The sequence below is a fragment of the Triturus cristatus genome, chromosome 9 (genome assembly GCF_964204655.1).
Source record: "Triturus cristatus chromosome 9, aTriCri1.1, whole genome shotgun sequence".
NCBI lineage: Eukaryota > Metazoa > Chordata > Amphibia > Caudata > Salamandridae > Triturus > Triturus cristatus.
This window is the reverse complement of record NC_140592.1, coordinates 461,292,455-461,315,868: the sequence shown is the minus strand read 5'-3', so window position 1 is coordinate 461,315,868 and position 23,414 is coordinate 461,292,455. Positions and strand designations below refer to the sequence as shown.

At 43.9% G+C, this 23,414-nt stretch overlaps 1 protein-coding gene across 2 annotated transcripts in view; it reads right to left on the bottom strand.

Moving 5' to 3' along the window:
* Positions 1 to 22,757, bottom strand: part of SHKBP1 (SH3KBP1 binding protein 1) — a 231,297-nt gene extending 208,540 nt beyond the window's left edge. The window contains exon 1 of one of the 2 annotated variants that reach the window (XM_085625394.1): positions 22,568 to 22,757. In XM_085625394.1, the coding sequence (XP_085481520.1) occupies positions 22,568 to 22,623 (56 nt within the window). In that variant the 5' untranslated portion in view covers positions 22,624 to 22,757. The remainder of the gene's footprint in view (positions 1 to 22,567) is intronic. The other variant, XM_085625395.1, reaches the window with a different exon arrangement.
* Positions 22,758 to 23,414: the final 657 nt, after the last annotated feature.

Genomic DNA, 23,414 nt, shown 5'->3' with positions numbered 1-23,414 from the left:
AAATGTTCATTAAAAAAATGAAAGCAGGAAAAAAGGATTTCGCTAAATTACTATAAAAATGTCAAGCATGTGTTGATGCATGTTAGTATTTCACAAAAATGTTCATGATGGAAAATGATTGTAACCGGTTTCAATAAGATTATGGGAAACAAAAATAAACAAGCATTGGCAAAGCCAGTGGGTCTGAAATTGGTAGTCAGCTTTTTAGTTTTGTCAACGTGTGAATTGTTTTGGTATGATTTCTGCAAAACCTTATTGGTGTGGGAGCTGCTGGGCCCTCACCATTATAACAAACATTGGCAAAAGCAAAAATAGTTTTTGGTCTCAAAAAGCACACACTGCCACAGTAGTTACTGGCACTGAACAAAACTACTTTGTGTGTCGATATGCTCCTTGCGAAAGAGCAGAATGCTGTCACTGACAGTGAAGCCAGCCGATACAGAGAGAGACAGAATTTTAATAAAAGCAAAAGATCATTGTCAATGCTAGACCAAATTAGGTGCCCAATTATTAAAGAAAGTCTCAAACGTGCACCCATGCTATATGTCCTTGCATTAAGTGCAGCTATACGGCTTTCGTGAATTCCCAAGAATTTACAGAAGGACAAGAAATAGTAGCTAGAAAATATTTGTGAACTGCATTTTAGCATGAGTAAATTTGCATGTGTAGATTTGCTCATGCGAAAATCTGAGTGTTTGCAAGTTCACTTTTCCTCCAACTACTTTTTTAGATCTCGGCTAGCGAAGGCTGCGCTTGCGCAGTCTCGCTCGCGAGAGATAATGACTTGGAGAAGAGGGGCTTGAACCCGCCCCTCTTCTCCCCTCTTCTCCATTGGCTGGCCTCTTGAATGCTGGCCAGCCATTGGAGAAGAGGTTCGTCACTCCGAACAGGCCCTGTCCTTTTTGGATTCGGGGGCGTGTTTTTTGCAACTTTTCTAATTATTTCTTCCAGCCAATGGCAAGAGGAGAGAAAAGCAAAACACGCCCCCGAATTCGAAACCGCCGCTGCCTTTCTCCGAGGCATTTCTGGCTGACCTCGGAGAAAGGCGGTGGTGTCTCCGTATGTTCTTTGCACTTATCTAATGTGTGTACTTGTGTATTTTGTATTTCAGCTTGGGGCTCGGACTTCACGCTCCTTTAGATTAAGCTCTGAAGCCAGTGGCCGACAGGAGGACGTCTGGCCCTGCTAAATGGAGATAGGGGTGTCTCCTGAGCAGACGCCGTCTGAAAGCACAAAGCGCCTGCAATTACTTTTTGGGGACACTTTAGTTGCGTCACATGGTTAGGCAGGCTGTCTGTTAATTTCCAGACCAGAGTGCGGTGGAGCTGATTTTTAACCCATCTAGCGCACTGGGGGGATTCCAGCGCCATGTGCGTGCCTCTGTGAGTGACCACTGAATACGTGAGAAAGGCGCAGTGAATGGCACGCCCATGGCACGTCCACAGTGCAGGTCCCCACCGTGGGAGCGCCCCAGGGCACTGGGTCAGCGCGCGCACTCTGTGTGACCCCCTCACAACCCCAGCTCGTTGATGCCGGGTCCAAGTGTTAGTGCACATTTGAACGTGAACGTGAACACACACGAGTGCCACCACAGCTCATCCAGGAGGCAGTGCGTGCCTTGGCATCCACCTCGCGCGTGGGAGGAGGCTGGTACTGTTTGAGATACTGAAACTTGTAACGATATGCTGAACCACCCTCGCAGAGCGCCACCTCCCTCCCCTCGAAGAAAGAAGAGCAGAGCCGGTGTGTGTATTCGGAGGCGTACTGTGAGGGCAAGAGGAGGTGGGGACTCCGAGCCCACTGCTGCTGGAGGCTGCCAGCTACACTTGGGGGCGGGATCCGCACCCCCAGGTGCCTGCGCACCGGGCCCCTCTCCGAGACGGTACCCACGCCTCACGCTCAGACTCCTGAAACCAGTCGGGAAACGCGCCCCCTCGACAAAAAAAATCTATCACGCCTTACATTCTGAAAGCAGGAGCCATCTGGCAACAAAACAACAACAAACCAGCGACCTTTTCACCTCCCACCCTTTAAAATAACATTACACCTTCAAAGTTAATGGCATGATACAATAAAACGAGTCACCGCATCACATCCCCCAAATATCAAACACCGTAGTGATAGGCGTGGCGTGAGAAAGCTTGCATCCAAACATGTAATGTATTTCACTGTCAAGGCAGATATGAGACTTGTAATGTGTGCCTCTTACATAGTTCTGGGCCACACAAAGAAAATACAAACTGCCAACCCCACAAGTAAAACCGTCTTCCCGGCGTATGTGAACCTAGGCGATTAAAAGGTGAGAAATAAAAGCGGAGGGGAAGACATTCTTCTGAGCTGCGAGGGGGTGGGGTATCAAGGCATGCCAGGGGCACATCAGGCAGCGAGAAGTTTGTAAGTTTGGTATGTACAGTTCTTAGCAAAAAAAATCATAAACGGAAAACTAACTTTACACTAGAAGAATAGCAGTAACGAGAGCGCGCCTATGTGGAAAGAATAAGCATACGGGCAGATAGCTGTGTGCGCAGCTGCGGCGGGGGTGGGTTCTGGTAGGGGCTACTAAAAGGCAGCCAAAAACATGGTAAACAAGACAAGGGAAGTGGGCAAAACAGGGGTTATAAGGGCTGACCTGTGAAGCAAGATCGCCGAGTACATGCATGGAGGCAGGAGCGCCTGTGCGGGAGACTGCGTGCAAGTGTTAGAATGCAAAGAAATACATAAACTTCCAAAATACTGTAACAGGGCATTCATCTGTAGTAAACTTAAGTGACTGGGCGTCAGATGGCACAGGTGTGCAAGTTACAGTTGTTTTTTCTGGGTACAAGCGCGCGCGGAGAGGGGCTCGGATACACAGCAGCGAGGAGAGGGGTGATCGCTGGCAGCCCGCAAGCAGGAGGCGCAAGAACCAGGTGAGGGATTCGCCCTCCCGAAGGGGCTTCACGAGGACAGGCCCCCATCTGGTGTTAGAAACGGAAAGCGCGGCGGCGGTCCTGGGATGCATGGCGCAGGCTTGCAAAGCAAACACGGGGCGAAAGAAACACGGGCTGTCAGGGCGCCGAGCTGCAGGCACAGGCGTGAAGCCAGCAAGCCGGCGGCTGCCTGTCAGAGGTGAGGGCCTCTTGAGATGAGGAGGACTGGGGGGAAATACCCCTCGTAGAGAAACAGAACCAGGCAGAAAAAAAACACACAGGAGCCAGCAAAAATAAACAGCGAGACGATGAGAATGCACCTCACGGGGAAGAAAGGCTGCTCTGCAACCCTGGCGCAATGCAAACACGCAAAAGCAACTTTAAATGCGAGGGCGTGCATTATTTTTGGCAAAACGGAGGCGAGTGCTTCACAAAGAAACTAAAAGCTGACCTCGCTCTCGCGCTGCCCTCATGTTAACCGTGTGCACATCCAAGAACTTCCAATGCTCTTATCCATAATTCTTACAAATATGTAACGGGGGCAGTGGCGAATGGAGATGCATGAAGCACATATATGTTGAATAGTAATTTACTAGCGAAAGTACAGTAGGCTAACGCCTCTTATCCTGCTATTTATAGGAAGGACTCGACTATTAGTGGAAGAATAGTACAGTTCCATAGAGAGAGCACACGTCCCGCTCTTTTTGAGTTTGAAATGAAGGTGGGAAGGGGGGCTCATCTGCTGTCTCTCTAAGCTGTGGCACAAGGAGCGTCTGGAGAAGCCACTTTGGGAGGGAGGTGATTCCGTACCAAACCATCGGTGGTTGCAGACCTCGTGTGACCTTGGCTAGGATCGACATATACGGATATTTAGATATTCAATGCTAAAAAAAATTCAAAATGACACATCAAGGCCCCCTGGCTCATGCTCCCTCAAAAGCAAAAGACGGGGTTCAAGGTGAACGATATGAAAGTTAGAAAACAAGCCTCGTCAGCTGCTCAGCGCGAGTACTGGCCCATGCCCAGCCCCCACTTCCATCTGTAACGCCAGGTCTCACCCATTCTCTGCCCCTCTTCCCTTGGGGGATCTTTGCAGCATGGTGGCTGCACGCGCCAGACAGCTGTCCCGCAGATGGCCCCCTACAAATCAAGTGCATCGCCAGACTCCACCACCTTGGCCCTTTGATCTTAATGTTCCCATGTCCCCAAAGCCCCTCTCGTGAGACATTATGTTGTACTGTAAATTTCGGAACCATGTTGGAAGCATGGTCCTACCATGCCGATTTTGGTATCAGCGGACCACAAATGACTAATGCGGTATGTATGAGTGTTTTCGTCACGTTTCCCCGATGAACTCACCGTGTATGCAATAATACATATTAAACCCTCGGGTTCCATTTTAAAACGGTAACCATTTTGTGGTTGCCCTCACATAGGCTGCGCACGGAGGCCATGCCTAGGCCTAAAGGACACGCAATCTTTCTGTGACTTCTTTGTGACCTGTGCAAACTGACTCCGCTGCCCGAGGTCAGTCCTGCCCGGACGGTTCCTTTTACTGCGGCCAAATGGGATTAGCATCAGGGCCCGACACATCATAAAGTCGTGCATCCCACACGAACCCTGACTAATCTCTTTCACACCTGACTCTGTTTCCTACTTTATGGCTTGTTTTACGAGGAGGAGGTGTCCGTTTTATTGGGGTCTGCTGATATCTGATGAGGGTTCTGAGCCTCGCTGGGTAAATAATTATGTGCTGACCGAGCTGAAATGTGGGATTATCATCATGACTGTGCTCTTTCTTTGAAGCGAAAATATGTGAACGACCAATTGTAAAATAGGGGCGGTGTTGCCCAGAGCGTAATATTCTGTATATAAGAAAAGACTGTTTTTTGGTTGGGAGCAGTCTCCTGAGAACATACACCGTGCTGTACTTCTCGGATACCTGTGATTGGTCTGCATCCAATAAATACGATCTTTGACTTCATCTAGAAGACTCTGTGTTTCTGTAGTCTGAAACAGGAAGAACTCGAAGTCTTCGGGTGTGTCCTCTGGCACCGCTGGGTTGGTTCTGAAAAACCCAGTACTTCAGTTAACGGTTTTTTGGGGCCTGGGATTTGTTGCATAGGCCCCCTTCTGTGCATTACACAAGACTTTTGTTCAATTGAGCGCCTTGTTTAAAGACGGCGAATTCTGGGCATCTGCCGCACACCGCGTCCCTCGAGCCCCTCTCCCGCGTGTCCCTCTGAAGTCCAGAGTGTGCAGAGGGGGAGGGGGGTTGAGGGTAATGATCACAGGGCACGGAGTTAACGACGCGGCTGTTGGTACAGGCCGCTAATTAATTTGTTACACACATCACCCTCCTCCCCCAGTCTGGTGAACTCCCCCGCCTCCCTCCTAATTCAGATACTCTCTGGCCCCAGAGCTGGAGCGCCAAAGTCCCACCCAACGTTTCGTAGAGCTTGAGCAGTGTGTGCGTGATGCATACGTGTGCGCACCGTTGGGGTGCGTGTCTGTGCATATGCAGGTTTGTGTATACACGAAAAATCTGCAAAGAGAGAATTATCGCGCGTTTTACCAAAAAAAGAGGGGGCATATTATCAAGCATTCGGATGTAGTCATCGGATTCATGGCTGCTCAATCCGACGCATAAAGACAGAGTGATTTCACAAATGCCCGCCACTGCCTGCCAGTTGTACATTTTGAACTCAGACTGCATATTGGCATCAGATGTTTGCTACCAAATCCAAATCATATGTCTTCGGACAAATACACATTCGGGTCTTGGGCAGTTCCAAAATGGGCTCTTTCTGCACATTTTTAGTTCAAGGGAGTGTCCATACTAATTTGAGAGTGATTAAGCTATTGACAGTGTAAATAACAATGCCGTTTCTTTAAATGTTTTAAAAACAAAAACATAAACAAAAATAATGTCATGAGCAATGCCAATAGCTCTAACTTTAACAATGCCGAGACCGTTGCATTGTAAATGTTTGTTCTCAACTCTGGGAGAAGGCTTACATATGCCATTGTCAGGAGTAAATTTCCAACATTTCTCAGTATAGGAAAAGATTAGAGAAGAGTTGTTGAAAACCCTTAAAAACATGCAAGTTAGTAGGTTTGCACAGACGCAAAAGGGCATTCTGACCCTGGAACTATTGCTTACCACTACCTTCAACCCCAGTATGTAGGTCTGTGGAAATGTGGCAACATGAGGGGATTGCAAATATTCAAACACTACTATGGTCTTAGCCCTGGCATAATCAGGGAGGCTATATCAGAGCTCTTATATATTGAGATTGCTGCCATAATTTGTTGCCGCACTACATGGCACCAAAGGGACAAGTGGATTTTGTTACAGGACAAGTAGATTTATGAAGCAACCTGCCCCATGGACAAGTATATATTTTATTAAATTCCACACCCCTGTCTGTGTTGACTTATATGTCATAACTGCCACTAGACAAAATTACCATCCCTCTCCAACAGGAAGATTAATCTGCAAAGATATCTTGGCACTTTTATTGTTGCTAAAAACTGCTGGATATACAAGGAACTCTGTAGTGGTTGCTTTTAAAACTATAACCGATTTCAAAACGTAGAGAGGGCCTGAAATGGAAGTTCGTGCTCAGTGGATTATGCAGCCTGCTGAGTTTGTAACTGGTGATCGATATTACAGCAACCGGCCCCCGCTAACAAAATCGCCCCCTCACACACACCCCACCCCCACCGTTCCAGCTTCCCGGAGGACTCCGGGAGCACGCCCGCTGCCCGGTACAGCCAGTTCAGCAAATGTGTGTGCGAGTGTGAGGGGGTGTTTACTGCTGAATGGACTCGTAAATCCAATTCACTGGATCATTATGGAAATTAAAGGCTACAAGTGGGTGTGTGTAAGGAGGCTCGATGGCCAATCCCACTCTTAAAAGGAATGTCTTTATAAAACGTACTCTTAGCAGAACGTCTTTAAAAATAACCCACTTTAAACAGACCAGCAAAACGTGCTACCCGTTTGCTTTAAAATGTCACTACAGGTCATATCCAAGTTCAGGTGCATGGAATTTACAACAATTAGAACAAATCGAAATAATGTTTTCTCCCTTGCTATGCGTGAAAGATAATATTTTCTATATTAGTTGCGTTCGTATAGTGCTGACGAGATTATAGCTCCGCTCCTGACAGATATACACGTTTGTTATTTACTTTTCGATCTGTACCCGCCACAATGTTTCTGTACGCATGCAATTATTTTTTAAAGTATTATTTCCATTGAGCAAGTCTGTGAGTAAAGCGCCTCTCCGAAATAAATGACCTCTAGTCGCTGGACATCCGGCTTGAGATTTTAGCAGCAGTGGAGGTTTCTCTTTTAAAGCAGGGCTTTAAGTGGGCTGAAAAAACTAGGGGTCTCTGAAAGGGGTGTGGCCAGTGTGGGGCGTAAAAAACACATAAGGTAAACGACATTCTCAAAATGGTCTTTTAGGTTTAGCATAGTGTGCATCCCGACTGGTATTTTGCTGGTATTTTGCTGCTTCTGTCATATATATCACAACAACAACACACCTACAACATGCCAGGACTGTTGGCTTTGTCAATGGTTGTTAGTTGCAAAAGATAAATAAGCACCAACTATGGCTTCGTTGTATACAACAGTGAAAATTATAGACTGAAAGAACTATACCAAGCCTCTGTGAAGTTACAAAGGCAGTGAAGGGTGGCACTGCAGCTTAATTAAGATTGCGTTTCTTCTCACCCTAGGGGTGAGGGCAAAAATGGAGAGCCCGATAGGGACGCGTCTCGGCACCTGCTTTTTAGAACTACCGGTGCTGAGCACCAGCAGGACCCGGCCCACCTAAAGCCCTGGCTAAAAGGCATTTCCTCACCGGGTTTAGACGGCAGCCAATGAAGCCTCTTTCTAGCCTCTGTCACATGATCGCATTTTGTTAAACGGGCTGGCCATCTAACCGCAGCACTGAATACTTCCTCGAGTCTGATCATGAGACTATAAAATGGTCTCCCATTTATATAACATGAATATGGCCCATGCCATGTGCATTGGAGCGCTTTACATAAACATCAGATTACATTACAGAAGGTCAGATTACAATTACAATAAGGATGACTGAGTAGATTATAGAGTCCAACAGGGCTTTAAATAGGATGGAAAAGAGGGGGGGGGTCTCTAAACAGGTCGTTCTGTTTACCTCACCCCCTCCTGCTGTCCGTTCTGTTTGCCATGCCACACCTGCTCCTCCGATGTCTGTTCCTTTATCCCACCACCCTGCCCTCCTCCTACTGTCCGTTCGGTTTACATGCTCCCACTGTCTCGGTGTTGTTCCCACCTACCTCCCTCGTATTGCTTGACTCGCTCAACACCCCCGCGCTGCTTTAAAACATATTGCACAGCAAAGCGGACTGCTGTGCACCATGTCTTAAAGGGAAAGAAAAGCGGTATGGAGCAGTCAAAGCTCTGTATTCTTTTTCACTTTAAGCCATTTTGCTGTGCAACAAGATCAGAAAAACTCTGATAAAGCCAATATATCTTGCATAAGCGAAACCTATTGGCTTAGTCAATGCTTGTTTTTGTGGGTATTTTTAATTTACCGGTCCAAAAAAGGAGACGCCACTTGATGCTACGTAAAAAAAAATAGTTGTATAACCGCTTCTTGACCGCAGGGCGCCCAACAGCAAAAGGAATAAAACAGGCCCCCCACAAAAATCTATTACTTTACTACCCCCAAATGGTGGGGTAACACCAAAGGAGTGAGTGGAGAAGGAGGCGGAGCAAGTAATGGTGGGAGGGGAAACAACGGTCGAGGTACGCCCGTTGTTGGGAAGAAATTCGAATAAAATAAAGCCTGAATGCTAGAGAAGAGAACGGATAAGGTGGAGGGAGGGAGGAAGAAATACGGAATGTGCGGGGTGAAGGCGCTAACTGAACTGAAGAAGCAGCACATGGGGGGAGGGACCAAGTTCAGGGAGGCGAGAGCAACAATGCCTGAATAAAATTCCAAATGCCTGAAGTCTCACCTGAATCAACCCTTCAATTTGACTACAATGCAGCGGTACTGCATATATGAGGTCTGTTTACAGGAGTCCATGTTCTGGTCGGCTCGAGAGAACTACAATGAACGAACTTTAAGTGTGCTCTCACATGAAGGATGGCCAATGTTGCTAGGTTACCCATCAGTGTTCTATGACATCACAGTAAACCTCTGAGCTCCTTATTGGTTAAAGTCGCAGCGTACATCTAACAGGGAACTAGAGTGCATACTTGCAAACTTGCTATATGGCAGGCAGAACAAAAGCAAGGAAGCCATCGACACCAAGCCGTAGCAAAGAAGCTGTGGAAAAATCTCCCCACAATTACTGGGGCTGCTATTATATTTGTCTTGCTCAGTGTTGTACCTTGACTCCCTGGACTTGATCACTACACTCAGCTATGATTTCCACGGCGTCTTCACGTTGTTAGCGCCTAAAAAGCCAGCAAGGGCTACAACACGTCATCACTGTGCTCTTCGTCACTTGGAGCGGGGTGACTATAATTAGCAGAAGATTGCCTTTAAACTGCGAGGCTTACAGCACATTTGAAAGGCGTTGTATCAGAAATTACAGTGAAGAGGTTAGTTACAGCATCATACAGTTGCAAGGGGCTATGAATAATTAAGAAGATATGATTTACGGATGCATAATTTCCTATTTCCACAACGATATTCTCAAAATAGTGATAATTGGTGGTGCCCGACTTCCGGTACTTCTGGGGCCACTCTCTGTTTTTCCTGGTCTCTGAGCTGAAGAAGGAAGCTATTTCAATTATAATAATAATGATTGACTGGACCACAGAGACCATAGAGTCAATATGGGATGGAATAAGTGGGGGGGGGGGGGGTAGGCAGCTCTAAAGAGACTGTTCAGTTTACCCAACCCCTTTGAGCTGTCTGTTATGTCTACCCTGCCACACCTCCTCTTCCCACTGTCTTAGAATTTGATGTGGTGTAATCCGACACATTTTGTGGTAGTATTACTTCATTATTTTGTAATTCTTGCACTTGTTAACACGGTCTGGGCGTAGGTTGCACCTCATTATCTTCAATAAGCAACAGAAATGTAACCAGTCACCCTTTGTAAAGGGCCTTCCACTGCCAGCAACACGTTGCTACATTTTTTAGTAACCTTTGAACCGTTAGAGCTAGAAACATTCTTTTGTTCAAATCTGCATATTATGCAGCTGATTATGTGGCAAATTAGATCCATAATTATGCACCAAAAAAAGCAGCAGCCGCATAATCGAGCACGTCCAGTTTCCTGTTTATACTGAACTGATGAAAGTTCACTCAGATAGGAGGCTGGACTCGGACTAGGGGAATAACTTTACATGTAACCTGCACAGATACCACCACCCCCAGGGGCATGTCTGCTTTCCTGCTCATTTCTGCATTTCTGAACACGCTAACTTCAAATTTAGGAATTCCACACTGAGCTATGGAAACACTATAGGTTATCACCTAAACAGGAAATTTTATGACTAGGGATAACTAACTAAAAAACACAATGGGTTTGATTTAGGATGTGACAAATGGTCTGTCAGGGTGGCGAAGCACATTACCCCTGCCATACTAATAGACCACTGTCAGTTGGAGATGATCACTGGGCCAGAGGCCATTTCTGTACATGAAAAGAATTTGCTGTCACCGTTTCTTTCAATGTACGAAAGGTTTGATGGACAGCCATTCACCAAACTTCTCAACAATTTTTTGTTTTTCTGAAATAAGTTCCCACAGCTGGAGTTTATTTCAGAAAGAAAACGAGGGTATGGTGGGCAGGATTCTCCATCACAATTGGGACAGTGTATCATGTCTAAATAAAAGCTGCAAACCGTCCAATCCAGCTTCAAGCCGCACAGCCACTCGCATGCGCTATGGCATCAATCAATCGTCACACACTTTAACACCTTGAATAAAATGGCAAGCCTCTGAGAATGGCAACATGCTTGCGTTCTCAAGAGTCTACTAAAGAGAGCTTGGGTGAAATATTTGTGATGCACCACCCACTTTCAGAAGGGGTGCAGCATCAAAAGCAGAAACTCTACAGCAAACTGGTCCAACCCTTTCATCAGAGGAAAATAGTCACCTTGTGAGAGAAATCCACCCACACTCATCAGAAGGTTAATTATCACAGGAGCCTGTATTACAGGGCCCAACAGCTCCTTCAAATAACACCACACCTCCTCGTTCTCCCTTCGCCCGCAATGAACTCCAAGGAGTGAAACTGCTTAAAACCTTCTCAATAAATTAAACCGCTTGGCTAGAATCACCCTGTCTCTTTTATAAGTGACCCTATCTTTTCTTGTTCTATGAATAAAAAATGCATAGGTAAAGAACAGTTACCACAGTTCATATTGGCCTAGGAGCGGAACAACCAAACTATGAAAGCCAATACAGAGCCAGTTGCTGAAACGTCAGAGAGATTAACAAATGCAACCATGTGCACAAGTCTTCTGTTGCTCCACTTACAAGCATTGACAACGCTAATAACTCTGGCATCGGCAGTCAGCCTTTTGGCTTTGTCAAAGCTTGTTTTGCCTTGGTTTTTACAAAACTTTATTGTTGGAAAAGATGCCGGGCTCTCAACAATGAAACAACCTGACTAAAAGCACAAAAAAAAGGTTTTAGATATAAAAAGCACCAAGTGCCATGGTAGTCTATAGCACCAAAGGGAACTACTTTGTGTGTAGACATGCCATTTGTGAAAGGGCAGAATAACGTCACTTACAGTGAAGTTAGCCAATGACTGAGATGGTATGACCCTTTGCTCCTCGCTGTATGCTATAGTGGGTGGAAGAAAATGTTTATGACACAGTAACCGACAAATGGATGAAGAGAGCAGGCTCAAAATACCCTACAAGTATATTATGCAAATAATTTTAGTAAAATCAAAAGGTCTTGGTTAACGACAAAATTGCCGCCCCCCTGTAACAAAACCAGCACCCACCCTGGCGGCCCACCGGGGAAACGCCCGGTGCCCGCTACGGCAAGTCCGGCCCTGACGACAAATATAACAAGCATTGGCATAGGTCTCGCCTTTGGGACCTTATAAGTGTTTAGCCATGCAACAGTTGCATAACTAAATACTTATAAGGTCCCAAAAGCGAGACCTATGGCTATGCCACGCGGCCGCGAAAGTGAAAGGGATCGCGATTGTGATCGTGATCAACATCAAAGCGGCCATGCGGCCGCGAAAGTGAAAATAATTGCGGTAAAGCGCGGCGCGCGCGCCAGCGCACATGCACTGTAGCTCTAGGCTGGCCTGGTAGCACTTTTTGGAGCCCTCTCAATAAGTCTCGCCAGACCAGCGCATGCGCTGGGTCAGGCGAGACCTAAAAATCACACATAAAAGCACCACCTACAAGACTGAAGGCAACCTCCATTTTCGATGCCTTCCTCTAGCCTAGCAACCAGCAAAAAACATTCCACACCCATAGAACAATACCATCATCATTCTTTCAATTTCAGGTCAGGGATCTCTACTGACCAACAGCAGGGGATTGAACACTCCTCTCTTCTTAAACAGCAAAACACGTGTGGTATTTAGGTGGATGCATTTGTTGTGTAAGAGTAGTGGGACATCTTTGCTGCAGAGCGTATGATTACTGTGCCAAGAATAAGTTATGGGGATCATTAGAACAAGCAATGGCAAAGCCAATAGGTCTCATCAATGATAATTTGACAGCCAAACTGATGGCTTTTCAATGTTTGTCTGTTTAGTTTTAAAAAGGAAACGAAAGTAAATCCAAATACTGGAGTAAAAGCAAACATACCATATTGTTCCTCATCTCAAAACTTAAATAGAATTCAATGTTTTCAATCTTTATAAATGGCACGCTTAATATTCAAATACTTGTCACTCAGGAAACTGACCAGAACTTAACAAGAATAAGGAATTGTCGGAATGTAAAGGGAAATGATTCAAAAGGCCTAATCTACTCTCGACTGGATTGAACCATTTGCTCTTCTGCAGTAGCGAAGACAGGTTTATGGGCCTCCTGAAGAGGTGTCATGCTAAGTACACGGTCTGCCTCAGGCGCTAGCTGAGTGAGTGCAGCAGATGTCCCTTCCTCCAGCACCGTAGAACCATGTGTGTGCCAAAGTTTGTGGTTTCATGCAATATGTAGACTGAAAGAAATCAGGCAAAAACCCATAAAGTCTCATCATCAGCAATACGCCAACAGAGATTTCCATGTTGCTGAGCTTTTACAGAGCGGCTGTGAGAGGAGGAGAGCAACACAGCACAGGCAGATGTGAGGGGTGGGAGGAGCAGCACACATGGGGATGAGCTAGAAATCACATGCATTCTTATGCATTGCTGAAAGAAAAAAGTAGTTCCAGAAATGTGAGCAGTGGAAGGAGACAGCTCACCAATCAAAAGGATCATAAAGAGACTAAGCTCCAGGGAAGAGACATAAATGAGGAGAGGAAGAGCAACCACTGAATAAGAAGCAAGCAAAAGAGAACGAAAATAAAGCTTGCCAATTGTACGCAATCGATGGGCTGTATGCCTACCGTACTTTCACAGTAGGTCTCCGTAACCAGACAGCTTGGTCTGTCCGGGGGGCAAGACCTAAAAATTCATCTTGAACAGATCATACCAAAAAAAAACAAATGCATGCCATTCACAACAAGCATTGGCAAAGCCAAGCCATCTCGCTAGCCAATGCTGAACAGGTGACATGATCGGCTTTGCCAGTGTCCGACTGGCCATGTTAAAAGTAGAGAAACGCATTGCTTTCTATATTTTCATAGTTGTCGCATTGTATGATGCAACATGCGTTGAGTCGTCATATGTACTGTCAATACGCGATGATGCAACACACGTTTTATCATGCAACGCTGCAGCCATCTTGAAACTATAGAAAATATTTTCATTGTTTTCAATACTTATAACGTGGCTGGACACTGCTATTGGCTTTGCCAATGCCAGAAGAATTTAAAAGACTCCAGTATTATCAAAGCCAGAAGTGCCTAAACCCAAGTGAGGGGCAACATCAGGGCATCACCAAGACAACCATTTGGCAGCCATCGGGAGGGAGTGTGGACGGAGATGGAAGTAAGGAATACAGGAACACTCTGAAACCCAAGACATTCAGTCCTATGGAGGGATACACAATTAATGACATTAAAAGACAAGCGTATAAATGAAATTGCCTCTTCGGTCACTGATGAGTTTGGGCACTCAATAAATGATCACACATCTCGCCCTTGCACTCTTGCAGTCATTCACCTACTTACTGACCCATTCTTGCACTCACTTGCACAATCATAATACAACACACACAAACTCAACAGCATCTGTAAGATGAATTACATTGAAAAAGAAAACATTCTTCTACCTAGACATGGCAAGCATGTCTGTGCAATAACAAATAAAATGAAATACAGCAGCAGATAGCTGTCTTTCAATGATACTGTACATAGTCTATAATTGTTTAAAAGTTCCAGAGTGCCCGCCACATTGAAAACCAACATTTTGGCCATTTTGGAATGGTAAAACATTGATAGACTATGGGCATAACCACGTCATGATAGTTAGCACTGGCTGAGAAGCTGTAGTAAGCTCTAATATGAAAATAAAAAAAAGAGGAGAAATAAAGAAATAAAAGAAGAAATAAAACAATAAAGGTCTGGCAAACCAGCTCTGTAACTGAAGCACACTCATTTTCCGGCAGATGTGCACATTTGATCTGACAAATGCCACCACTCACAGGGCAAGAGAGACAATGGCTTAAATGGGCTGGCCCAGTACCCCCTGCTGTAGGCGGTCGTGGATGAAGGCACACTATAAATGACACACATGCCGACAAATGGGAGAAGACTGACCCAAACCCTCCTAGGTAAGTATTTATTTATGTATGTAAATGTTACAATGTCCTCATACAGTATCACTGGCAGCAACTCAGCTTGCAAGCCTTCAGAAGGGACTCTATCAAGAAGTATTTCAATGTAAACGTTCTAGCTCTTGGGTTTGCCAAGGGATGTAATCAACACCAAAATTCTCAGCTTTAATGGTAATCTGTAAGATTTCATGTAACAAAATCATAGTCTGCTGGCTTGAACATGGTGCAATAACAACCTACCCTTAAAGGTTTCTGGGTATAACATGAGCATCATAATAAATAAGTCAGGCCTACTGCTTCTGTCGTAACTTTCTATAATATGCAATACTGTACTGAACATAATCTTTTCCCCAAGGAACCATCAGGTATACCGTATGCAAATTACAAATATGTACAAAATTACATTGTAGTCAAAACAACATAAACTACATTTTTAAGATGGCCTAACAGGGAACATCACAGTGCAAATGTTCTACATCCTTTGGTTGCTGGAGTTCGTCATCAACATGAAAACTCTTGCCTACTACAGTAATATGTGATTCCTTGTAACAAGATATGTATCCAGTGGCTTTAGCACAGTAGAACAACAATCCATCCCTATAAGACTTGCCGTTAACAGAGGCTTTTCGCAATAACTGTGTCAGGCCTACTGGCTGTCTCATAATTATTCAAAATAAACAGATCAAACCTATGGATTCTGACATAGCGTTTCCTAAAAAACAAGTAAGGCCTAGCGTCTTTTCCCATTGGCTTGACACTTTAACATAGGCTTACTGAAGTGTACATTAATTGGCAATCATCATGCATACAGCTATATAAATTAAAAATGTATACACAATTACTGTTGACAAAACAATATATGGTCCCTCTGAAAGGGACCTAACACAAGGATTATCACAGTGAAAATCTTGTAACCACAGGGTTAGTCAGAAGGCTGGGTTGCCTAGTGGGTAATCTGTGAGATTTCATGTAACAAACATACCTGTCTACCACCTATATCACAGCGAGATACAAATCCATAGGTAAAGGCATACTGTCTTACAGAAATGCTTTTCCCAATAAAAAAGCCAAACCTTCTACCTTTGACACAACTTTGCATAATGAACAGACCTGGCCAATTACATTGGACATATTTTTTCCCAGTGAACCAATCAGACCTTTTGCCTTCACCGCTGTCTTATCCCACAATCAACGTAGGCCTACTGTATTGAGCTTAAGCTTAACCACAGAGCAACCATCAGGCATACAGTCATAAAAAGAATTCATACACAATTACTTTTGGGAGATCAAAATAATAACTCTCCCTAGACAGTCTAACAAGAAAATTTGACAGTGCAAACAAACCTATCTCCATGTTTTGTCAGAAGGAGTAACTAACACCAAACCACTTGCCTACTACAGTAACCTGCGAGGGTAATACAAATCAACACTTGAGTGCGTATGGACTTTAACATATGCTTTTCACAATAAATACGTCAGACCTACTGGACAGATAAGACCTGTAGCCTTGTCCCTATAACTAATACAGTACTGCTGTTCCGAGCAACAAGCATTCCCACAGCCAAGCACTGCAATCTTAACACTCGCTTTCTGTGAAAATGCACAACTTTGGCCTATCAAGTGCTGTACTCAAACCAACATGTGGTCAGAGCCAAAGCCACTCTCTCAATAGTATTTATGAAAGCACTTTTTCTCTCGATCACATAAGGTAGTCCGCAATAGCTTCACATTCAAGCAAGACCTAAAAAACACAAACAAATAGTAGCCTGATGACATCAGCAATGGAAGGCCACACCACAGCCAATCAAAAGCAAGGGTAAAACAGCTAGGCTCCAGGGCATGATCAGACAGATTGGGGAGGGAAACAATCAAAAAAAGCATGGAATTGAGAATAACAAACCACCTAAACATGGCCAAGGGTTGGCTCTGCAGAGCTTTGTACACCAGACTGTGCGCAACAGACAGTTCGGCCGTCTTTGGCGAGACCACCATAACTAGACTTCAACACTGTTTACAGGTCTTTCACAGTTCTAGATTATTGTCTTTCCCTTCAAATGATCACGGTCGTGCGAAAATGCGAATAGTCAGTGCAGTCTCTCAACTTTGCAGGAGTCTTCTTTCTTGAAGCTGCTTTTGCAGCAGTTTCAGCGCCTACGAGTCACGTCATGGATCTTGTCGTCCTGGATAAATCAACAAGGCCTCTAGCTCCCTTCCTTCCAATACAGCAGTGTTTCCAAGTCCTTATCTAAGCCTGCACGCTTCCGTTCGTGGGCGCGCCAGGGTTTCCGGCAGCCTATTCCTCGATCAGCTCGGCAAGGCATGCTGCCAACTGAAAACAACAAAACAAAACAAAAACAGACAAGAAAATATACGAAAACGTAACTATTCCAAGACACACAACCCCGCGTTGCCTGTGCAGCAAACCACCACCATAGGTAACAATACAGGATTTGAATGGAACATACCTCTCTAATAAGTGGATTCAGTGGGACTTCTTTCTGCACACTTGGTCGTTACATTATATTTTTAGTTCACACATAATAGCTTAACCAACCATGCATCTGTAAATTTGAGCCCCAAATCCTAGTTCAAAAACAAAACAGACAGCAACAAAAAAAGACTGACTTGAAATGTTGGAAACTGCTTGAACCACTAGAAATCACTCAGGGTGATTTCCATGTGATCGTTTCTTGTCTCTATCATTCCAGGAGGGAACCATCTATTATTATTATTATTATTATTATCTGTTGATTTATAAAAATCATGACAACATTCATCACAGAAAGGAACCATCCAAAATAGTCTCAGATGGCGGCAGCTCAAACTACTAGAGGAAATACCCTCTGAAAGGTAACATAAGCAATCCGAACATGTTTCAGCCTTCTTGATTCTCATCAGTGAAGAGCTGTTTCAGATCCTATAGCACAGTCGGCAAGTGGTCCATGAATGAGACCCTCACACCACCTAGGATGACAGACTTATCAAAAAAGAAATAAATAAGCACTAGATGGAGATCAGAATGAATGATTTATAATTAGGTGTTTTAGAAATCTTTTTGCAGATTACTGAGAATTTTGCAAAGTTCTTAACCTTCAATATACACTTGAGCACATGGAAATCAGTGACTTTTGACTAAAGTCACTTCACAGCATCAACAAAAAGCTGCAGGATATTTCCTAAGAAAAAGGTAGGCATCATTCTTTTAAAACACACACTAGTATTCTTTTCCTTTCATAAAACAGGTGGAAGAGGATCCGATTCAGCAAACAAAAAAATAAAGACCTCCCTGTACCACTTATCACACCATCATAGCAAGTAATTACTGATGACGAGGAACTCCAAAGAGAAAGACACCCAAGCGCAATGGCTCCAAGAAGCCCCAACTGGCTCTCTGTGAAAGAGGACTGCAGCAAAGACAAGCCCTGACAAAGACAATAGGTCTCACCTATGAGAGTTATCAGCTTTGGGAATGTTGGCAGCTGTACTGTACAGCACTGCAGATGCTTTGCAGTGTGGCTAAAACTAATTTAAGAAAGCGCTATGATGAAGTCGGGGCTAATGCACAGTTTTTTAAAGGTGCATTAGCGCTGGGTGCATCATAGTTTTTTTATGATTGTTTTTAGACATCTGCATAGCAGTCTCACTGCTATACAGCACGGCTACAAACAATTGCCAAAGTCGGCAATGCCCCTGCGGTACAGCAAGAACAAAAGAGAATGGCAGAATCAATAGTCCTGAAAAGGCAAGGCCTATTGGCTTTGCCAGTGCTTGTTAGGTCTCAGCACAACACCCCTGTGATTCTGAGCAAATAAGTTAAGCTCCCCAAATGCGGAAAAGAAAAAAAAAATATGAGAACCTGGCAAAAAAAGACATTGATTGCGCCCATTGTCCATGTCTTAGTGAAAATACATTTGGAAGCACATAACATCTGTTGTCACAATAAAAGCAGATAACATTTGCTGTTGTAATAAACATCCACTTCAAAGGAGAAAATGGCTTCTTTGAAGTGTGTGTAACACAGTAAAATATAGCTACAAATGGCAAGGAGGTCCAACAAGGACGAGAGGGAAGGAGAAAAAATAAAAAGTAGTACAACAATCAAAGCGTGATCAGCGGAAGGACAGCAATCAAGATGAAGCAATCAGTATATGGTCCACACTCCAAAGAAGAGCAAGTGAAGCCACCATGTGCTGGCCAATTAGAAGGCAGAAAATAAGAGAGTGACAATGAAGCCAATGAATGTTAAGCAATGGGTGGGTTGCAAGCCCCTCATTGTATACAATATCTCTCACAAGCGGTGCCACGGGCGAGACCTAAAAATCCTGTGACAACAATGGATACAAATATCATTGGAGGTCTCTGAAGAAAATGGCTTATCGTGAAGAAAAACATTAAACATAATGGTTTTGTACAGGTAGCAATGGCCACCAGTGAAAAGAAATATCAATAGGAAAACATTATCTGGTCTCAGTGGTTCTATACTGCCACAAACAGTCCTCTTGAAGAGACTTTAAGCAAAAAGTAATTTTTTTCTGTTCATAGTGCTTATTATAGCGACGTAGCAGGCTCTAACAGGCATTAAATGCCCGCTACAGAGTTAAAGGCCCGAGCCGAAGATGAGCGCCTTTAACAAAGGAGCAGGCCTTTAATGGCCAGTAGAGCCTGCTACGAAGGGCTCTAAAGTTATTAGAGCATTCCGTCCTTGGAGGGCAGAATGTTCTAATTTGTAAAATCAAAGACCTCTCGGAGCCCGAGGAGTTTAAATCCCCTCGGGCTCCGAGAGGCCTTTGTTCACAGCAACTGCTGTGAAATGAAAAATGAAATGGAAAAAAAATTGGACTGTTGCTCTCCGGGCTTCTATCAGCCGTTAGAAGCCCGGAGCACTCTATTGTTTTCAATAGAGCAGGCCAGGCATCACTGACTATTTGTGATATAAGGACTGTGTCAAAGTAAAATAATCTGTGACTATGACACTTCTACATAACCTTTTTCTCTCAGTCATAATTTTGTATTAATTTAATTCGAGACTATTAGTTTAGGTTTATTTTAATATGTTGTCTTTAATTTTAGTATTCTACCTTTCATGTGGTCTAGCAGTAATTTGCTATCATTAATACACGCTTACCTCATTTTTAAGATCAGGTTTCTACTTGTTGTTTGCATTTAAGACTTTGGAACAACCTGGAGAAACTCCCTTTGCAGTCAGTTGCCTTCCTGGGCTCCTTCCCTTGTAACCATACCTCTCACTGACCTTGTTGAAGTTGTTAAAAGACACTCTTGCCCCATCTTTCTCTTTGCACCTCGACCTGGACTACCACCCCCTCTCCACTTCCCATCTGTTCTGCAACTATTTTCTTACTTCTAGGCAATGTTCTTTATTTCACTCCTGCCAGCTTATCTCCTGTACGGCATGCAATATGGGAGCAACCTCAACGTTTCTCTACAGTGCCTAGCAATAACACAATAGGGACTGCCAAATGATGCTGCCAACTAGGGCGAATCTAGACACAGAAGAAAAACTGTATTTAGAACTATCTCCCACTGAAGTAAAGAGTAACAATTTAGTCGTCTGCATGCCTCTTTATAAGAGCACATTGCTTGTAGTACTTGGGATACTGAAACTATTCTTTTTCAGCTCCCAAAATGAATCAGTGAAATGTAAGTAGGAGAAATTAATTAGGTATTAAGACATTACCTATCAACTGATGAAAGGTAATATTCCATTCAGATTACAACCAGCCCTGAGCTTACCGGAAAACAAAAGGTTATAAGCCTCTTTTGGACGCAGATGCTAGGGGTAAAAATAGCCAAAATTATTTTTCCGTCTCGTTTTCACAAGTGCTTATCGCTAGTTGAGTAGTTATTGCACTCCCACGCTCTTAAGGTGCACTTAGGTTCCCCAAATACAAACTTGATATCTTCTTAGGTTACTCTCAATTTTAGCAAAAAATTCATAATACGGTTGTAAACACTTGCATAATTGCTCATACCACTGAGAGAACTGATCAAATTTTGTGTGAAGTTCAAAGAGGCCATGTGTATTCTCCAGTAGCCAATCCAACAACCATCATGCTTATGCAAGTCTGATAGAACAGCTCTACCAATTAACATTGGTTCATAATACCATACAAAATGCAGCTTTCTCCACCATTAAAAACTGTCAGGCCTCTGTTCCATCTTGTGTGTATAATGCCAGCACCTCAGTCCACTTTTAGCAACAAATGTCACAATTGTTTCTACTTGCTGTGTCCTCAACTTCCAATACCCCAATTCCTGCAGTTAGTGGCTGATAACACAGCTACACTGAAAATTAAAAAAAACATGTCTATGCTTGTTCAAATTGATTTTGCAAAATCTCAGCAAAGTACAGACTTATTAAAAGAAACACGGGCAAAGTCAATAGGTTTCATCTTTAAAATGTGTGTGCAGGGCCATTACTTTGTTATTGCATATTTGCTTTGGCGTATTAGATAATGAAAAATATGTTGAGGGGAGTGTTAATGGTGTGTTGTATATATATATATATATATACACACACACTTGTTACACTATATACTGACAGCAGGAGTGCAGAGCTGAAAGTCCTGCTAGTGTGAAGGGTTGGCAGAGTGTCTAGAGCCAACAGTGCACACTCTGCATTAGCAGCGCCCAGGCTGGCAGAGAACTTGGAGGCCTTCGTAGATGGGGGGCCATACGGCCGCAGAAAGTATGCAGTGCTATTGTTAACAGTGCGGACAAATTGCTATTTTGTCCTCATGGCTGAAAACAGTGCAGTGTTGGTAGTGAATAAAGGACAGCAGTCGTAAGGATTTCGCTGGGCTGGACAATCAGTACACAGGACTGATAATGCAGAGGCAAACGGATTTCAATCTTGCCTACAGAACAAAAGACAGTGCGGGGTTACAGTGCACTAGGTTTGCTGACATGCAGTTGCTGCAATATATATGGATGGAAGTGTGCAGACCACTCAGAGACTTAAGACTTGTATAATCTAGTAATAAGAAATGAGGCAAACTTGGGGCAAGAAGACACGTCCACACCTCAAATACTGAAACGATAAAAGGAGGAACCTTCTCAATGAAATACTACAAAAATAAACATTAACTAATAACATGGTATTTTATTGGGATTAACAAAGGGTTCTGTACCAGACCATCTGAGCAAAGTGCTGTTTTTCCCAACAGAGTACAATTGGTATACGTTTAAAAAGGGGGTGCAGTCTCATCCTTCACAAGCTTTGGGTGGCACATCCTTGGGATCGGTGTCATCAACACAATGCGCCACACATCAAATGCCTCAGAGACTTAAATGGAATCACTCAACTAAGCAACTATTTTCACAATAAAGCATGCCGATAAGAGCCCGTTGACTATGAAGGGGTCAACTCTAAAAAGACACAGCAGTACACTGCTCGAAGAATGGACATTTTGATTAGTTCTGTCTCCACTTCTTACCCACCAACACCGCTTCCTTTCTTCTTACTTTCACTCTCTGTCATCATATACACTACCCATATGCTCACATCCTACTACACACCCTGTCCTTTATCCCTGTTACTGTCCCATCCATCATTCGTTTATTTGCACGCCACACCTAATATCTCCTACAAAAACTAATTCTGCTGAAGGTGAGTTTACGCATTTTCCTTGTCTCATCCTGCCTTCTACATGCAGATGATTTCCAATCCGTCCCCAAAACACGAGTCTCTAATTCCTTGTGCATGCACTTGAATGACAACACATCCTTTGCACACTACGTTCCACCCACGCCCTCTCACCTTTTGCCCCCCACGTTGAGCTGGATCACCTCCCCGGCTCTCCCCGGGCTGCCCATGCTCAGGTCCGATCTCCCGTCACTCCATTGCCCGGTTTCCCACGATCTCGCCTTCTGCAGAGGGCCTCACTCTCCTGTTCCAGAAAACTTTCCACGGCAGTCCCTGTTTCCGGACACAGAAGTGTGAGACTGGCACCTCCCAGTGGTTAGTACACATCGCCATCTTTATGTTGAGTGTCTTCAATTCTTCACATCGAACACAACTCATTTATTGAAATGCATGTACAAATAAATGGCCATAATTTCAATAATAATGAAATGTTTGTCTTTACTACAACAGTTTCAACTCCAGAGAATAATTATCGATTAATACAATATTAAAATTGTTTCCGTATTTCAATACACGCACACGAAACTGTTTTTTTAAACAGTATTCTCTATACAAATCATAATGGTTCTTTCTCTATAAAAACTGTCGTTTTAAAGGAGGAAGGCGTAAGTCCTGAAATAGCCACATCTTCTACCTACAAAAAGAATCGCCTACAAGAGATCCACTTGCCTAAGTCCTTCTTCTATCTCTAACTGGTGAATTCTAATAGTCTAGCAGGGCAGCTGTGGAGTGGTTTAGCGGTTTCTGGCCGTGGACGTAACCCCGCCTCTAATTAAATACAGCTTTTCGATTGGGTAAAAATCATCGACCGAAATTAACAGAACAATTTTGTGTACGACCCGTCAGTGAAACAAAAGAGATGTTTTCGCTACATTGCTATTGCTAGTGCAGTACGAAGGAAACTGTCAGCTGATGAAGAACGTAAAGAACATCGCTGTTAAAATGCGAGCACTTACACAGC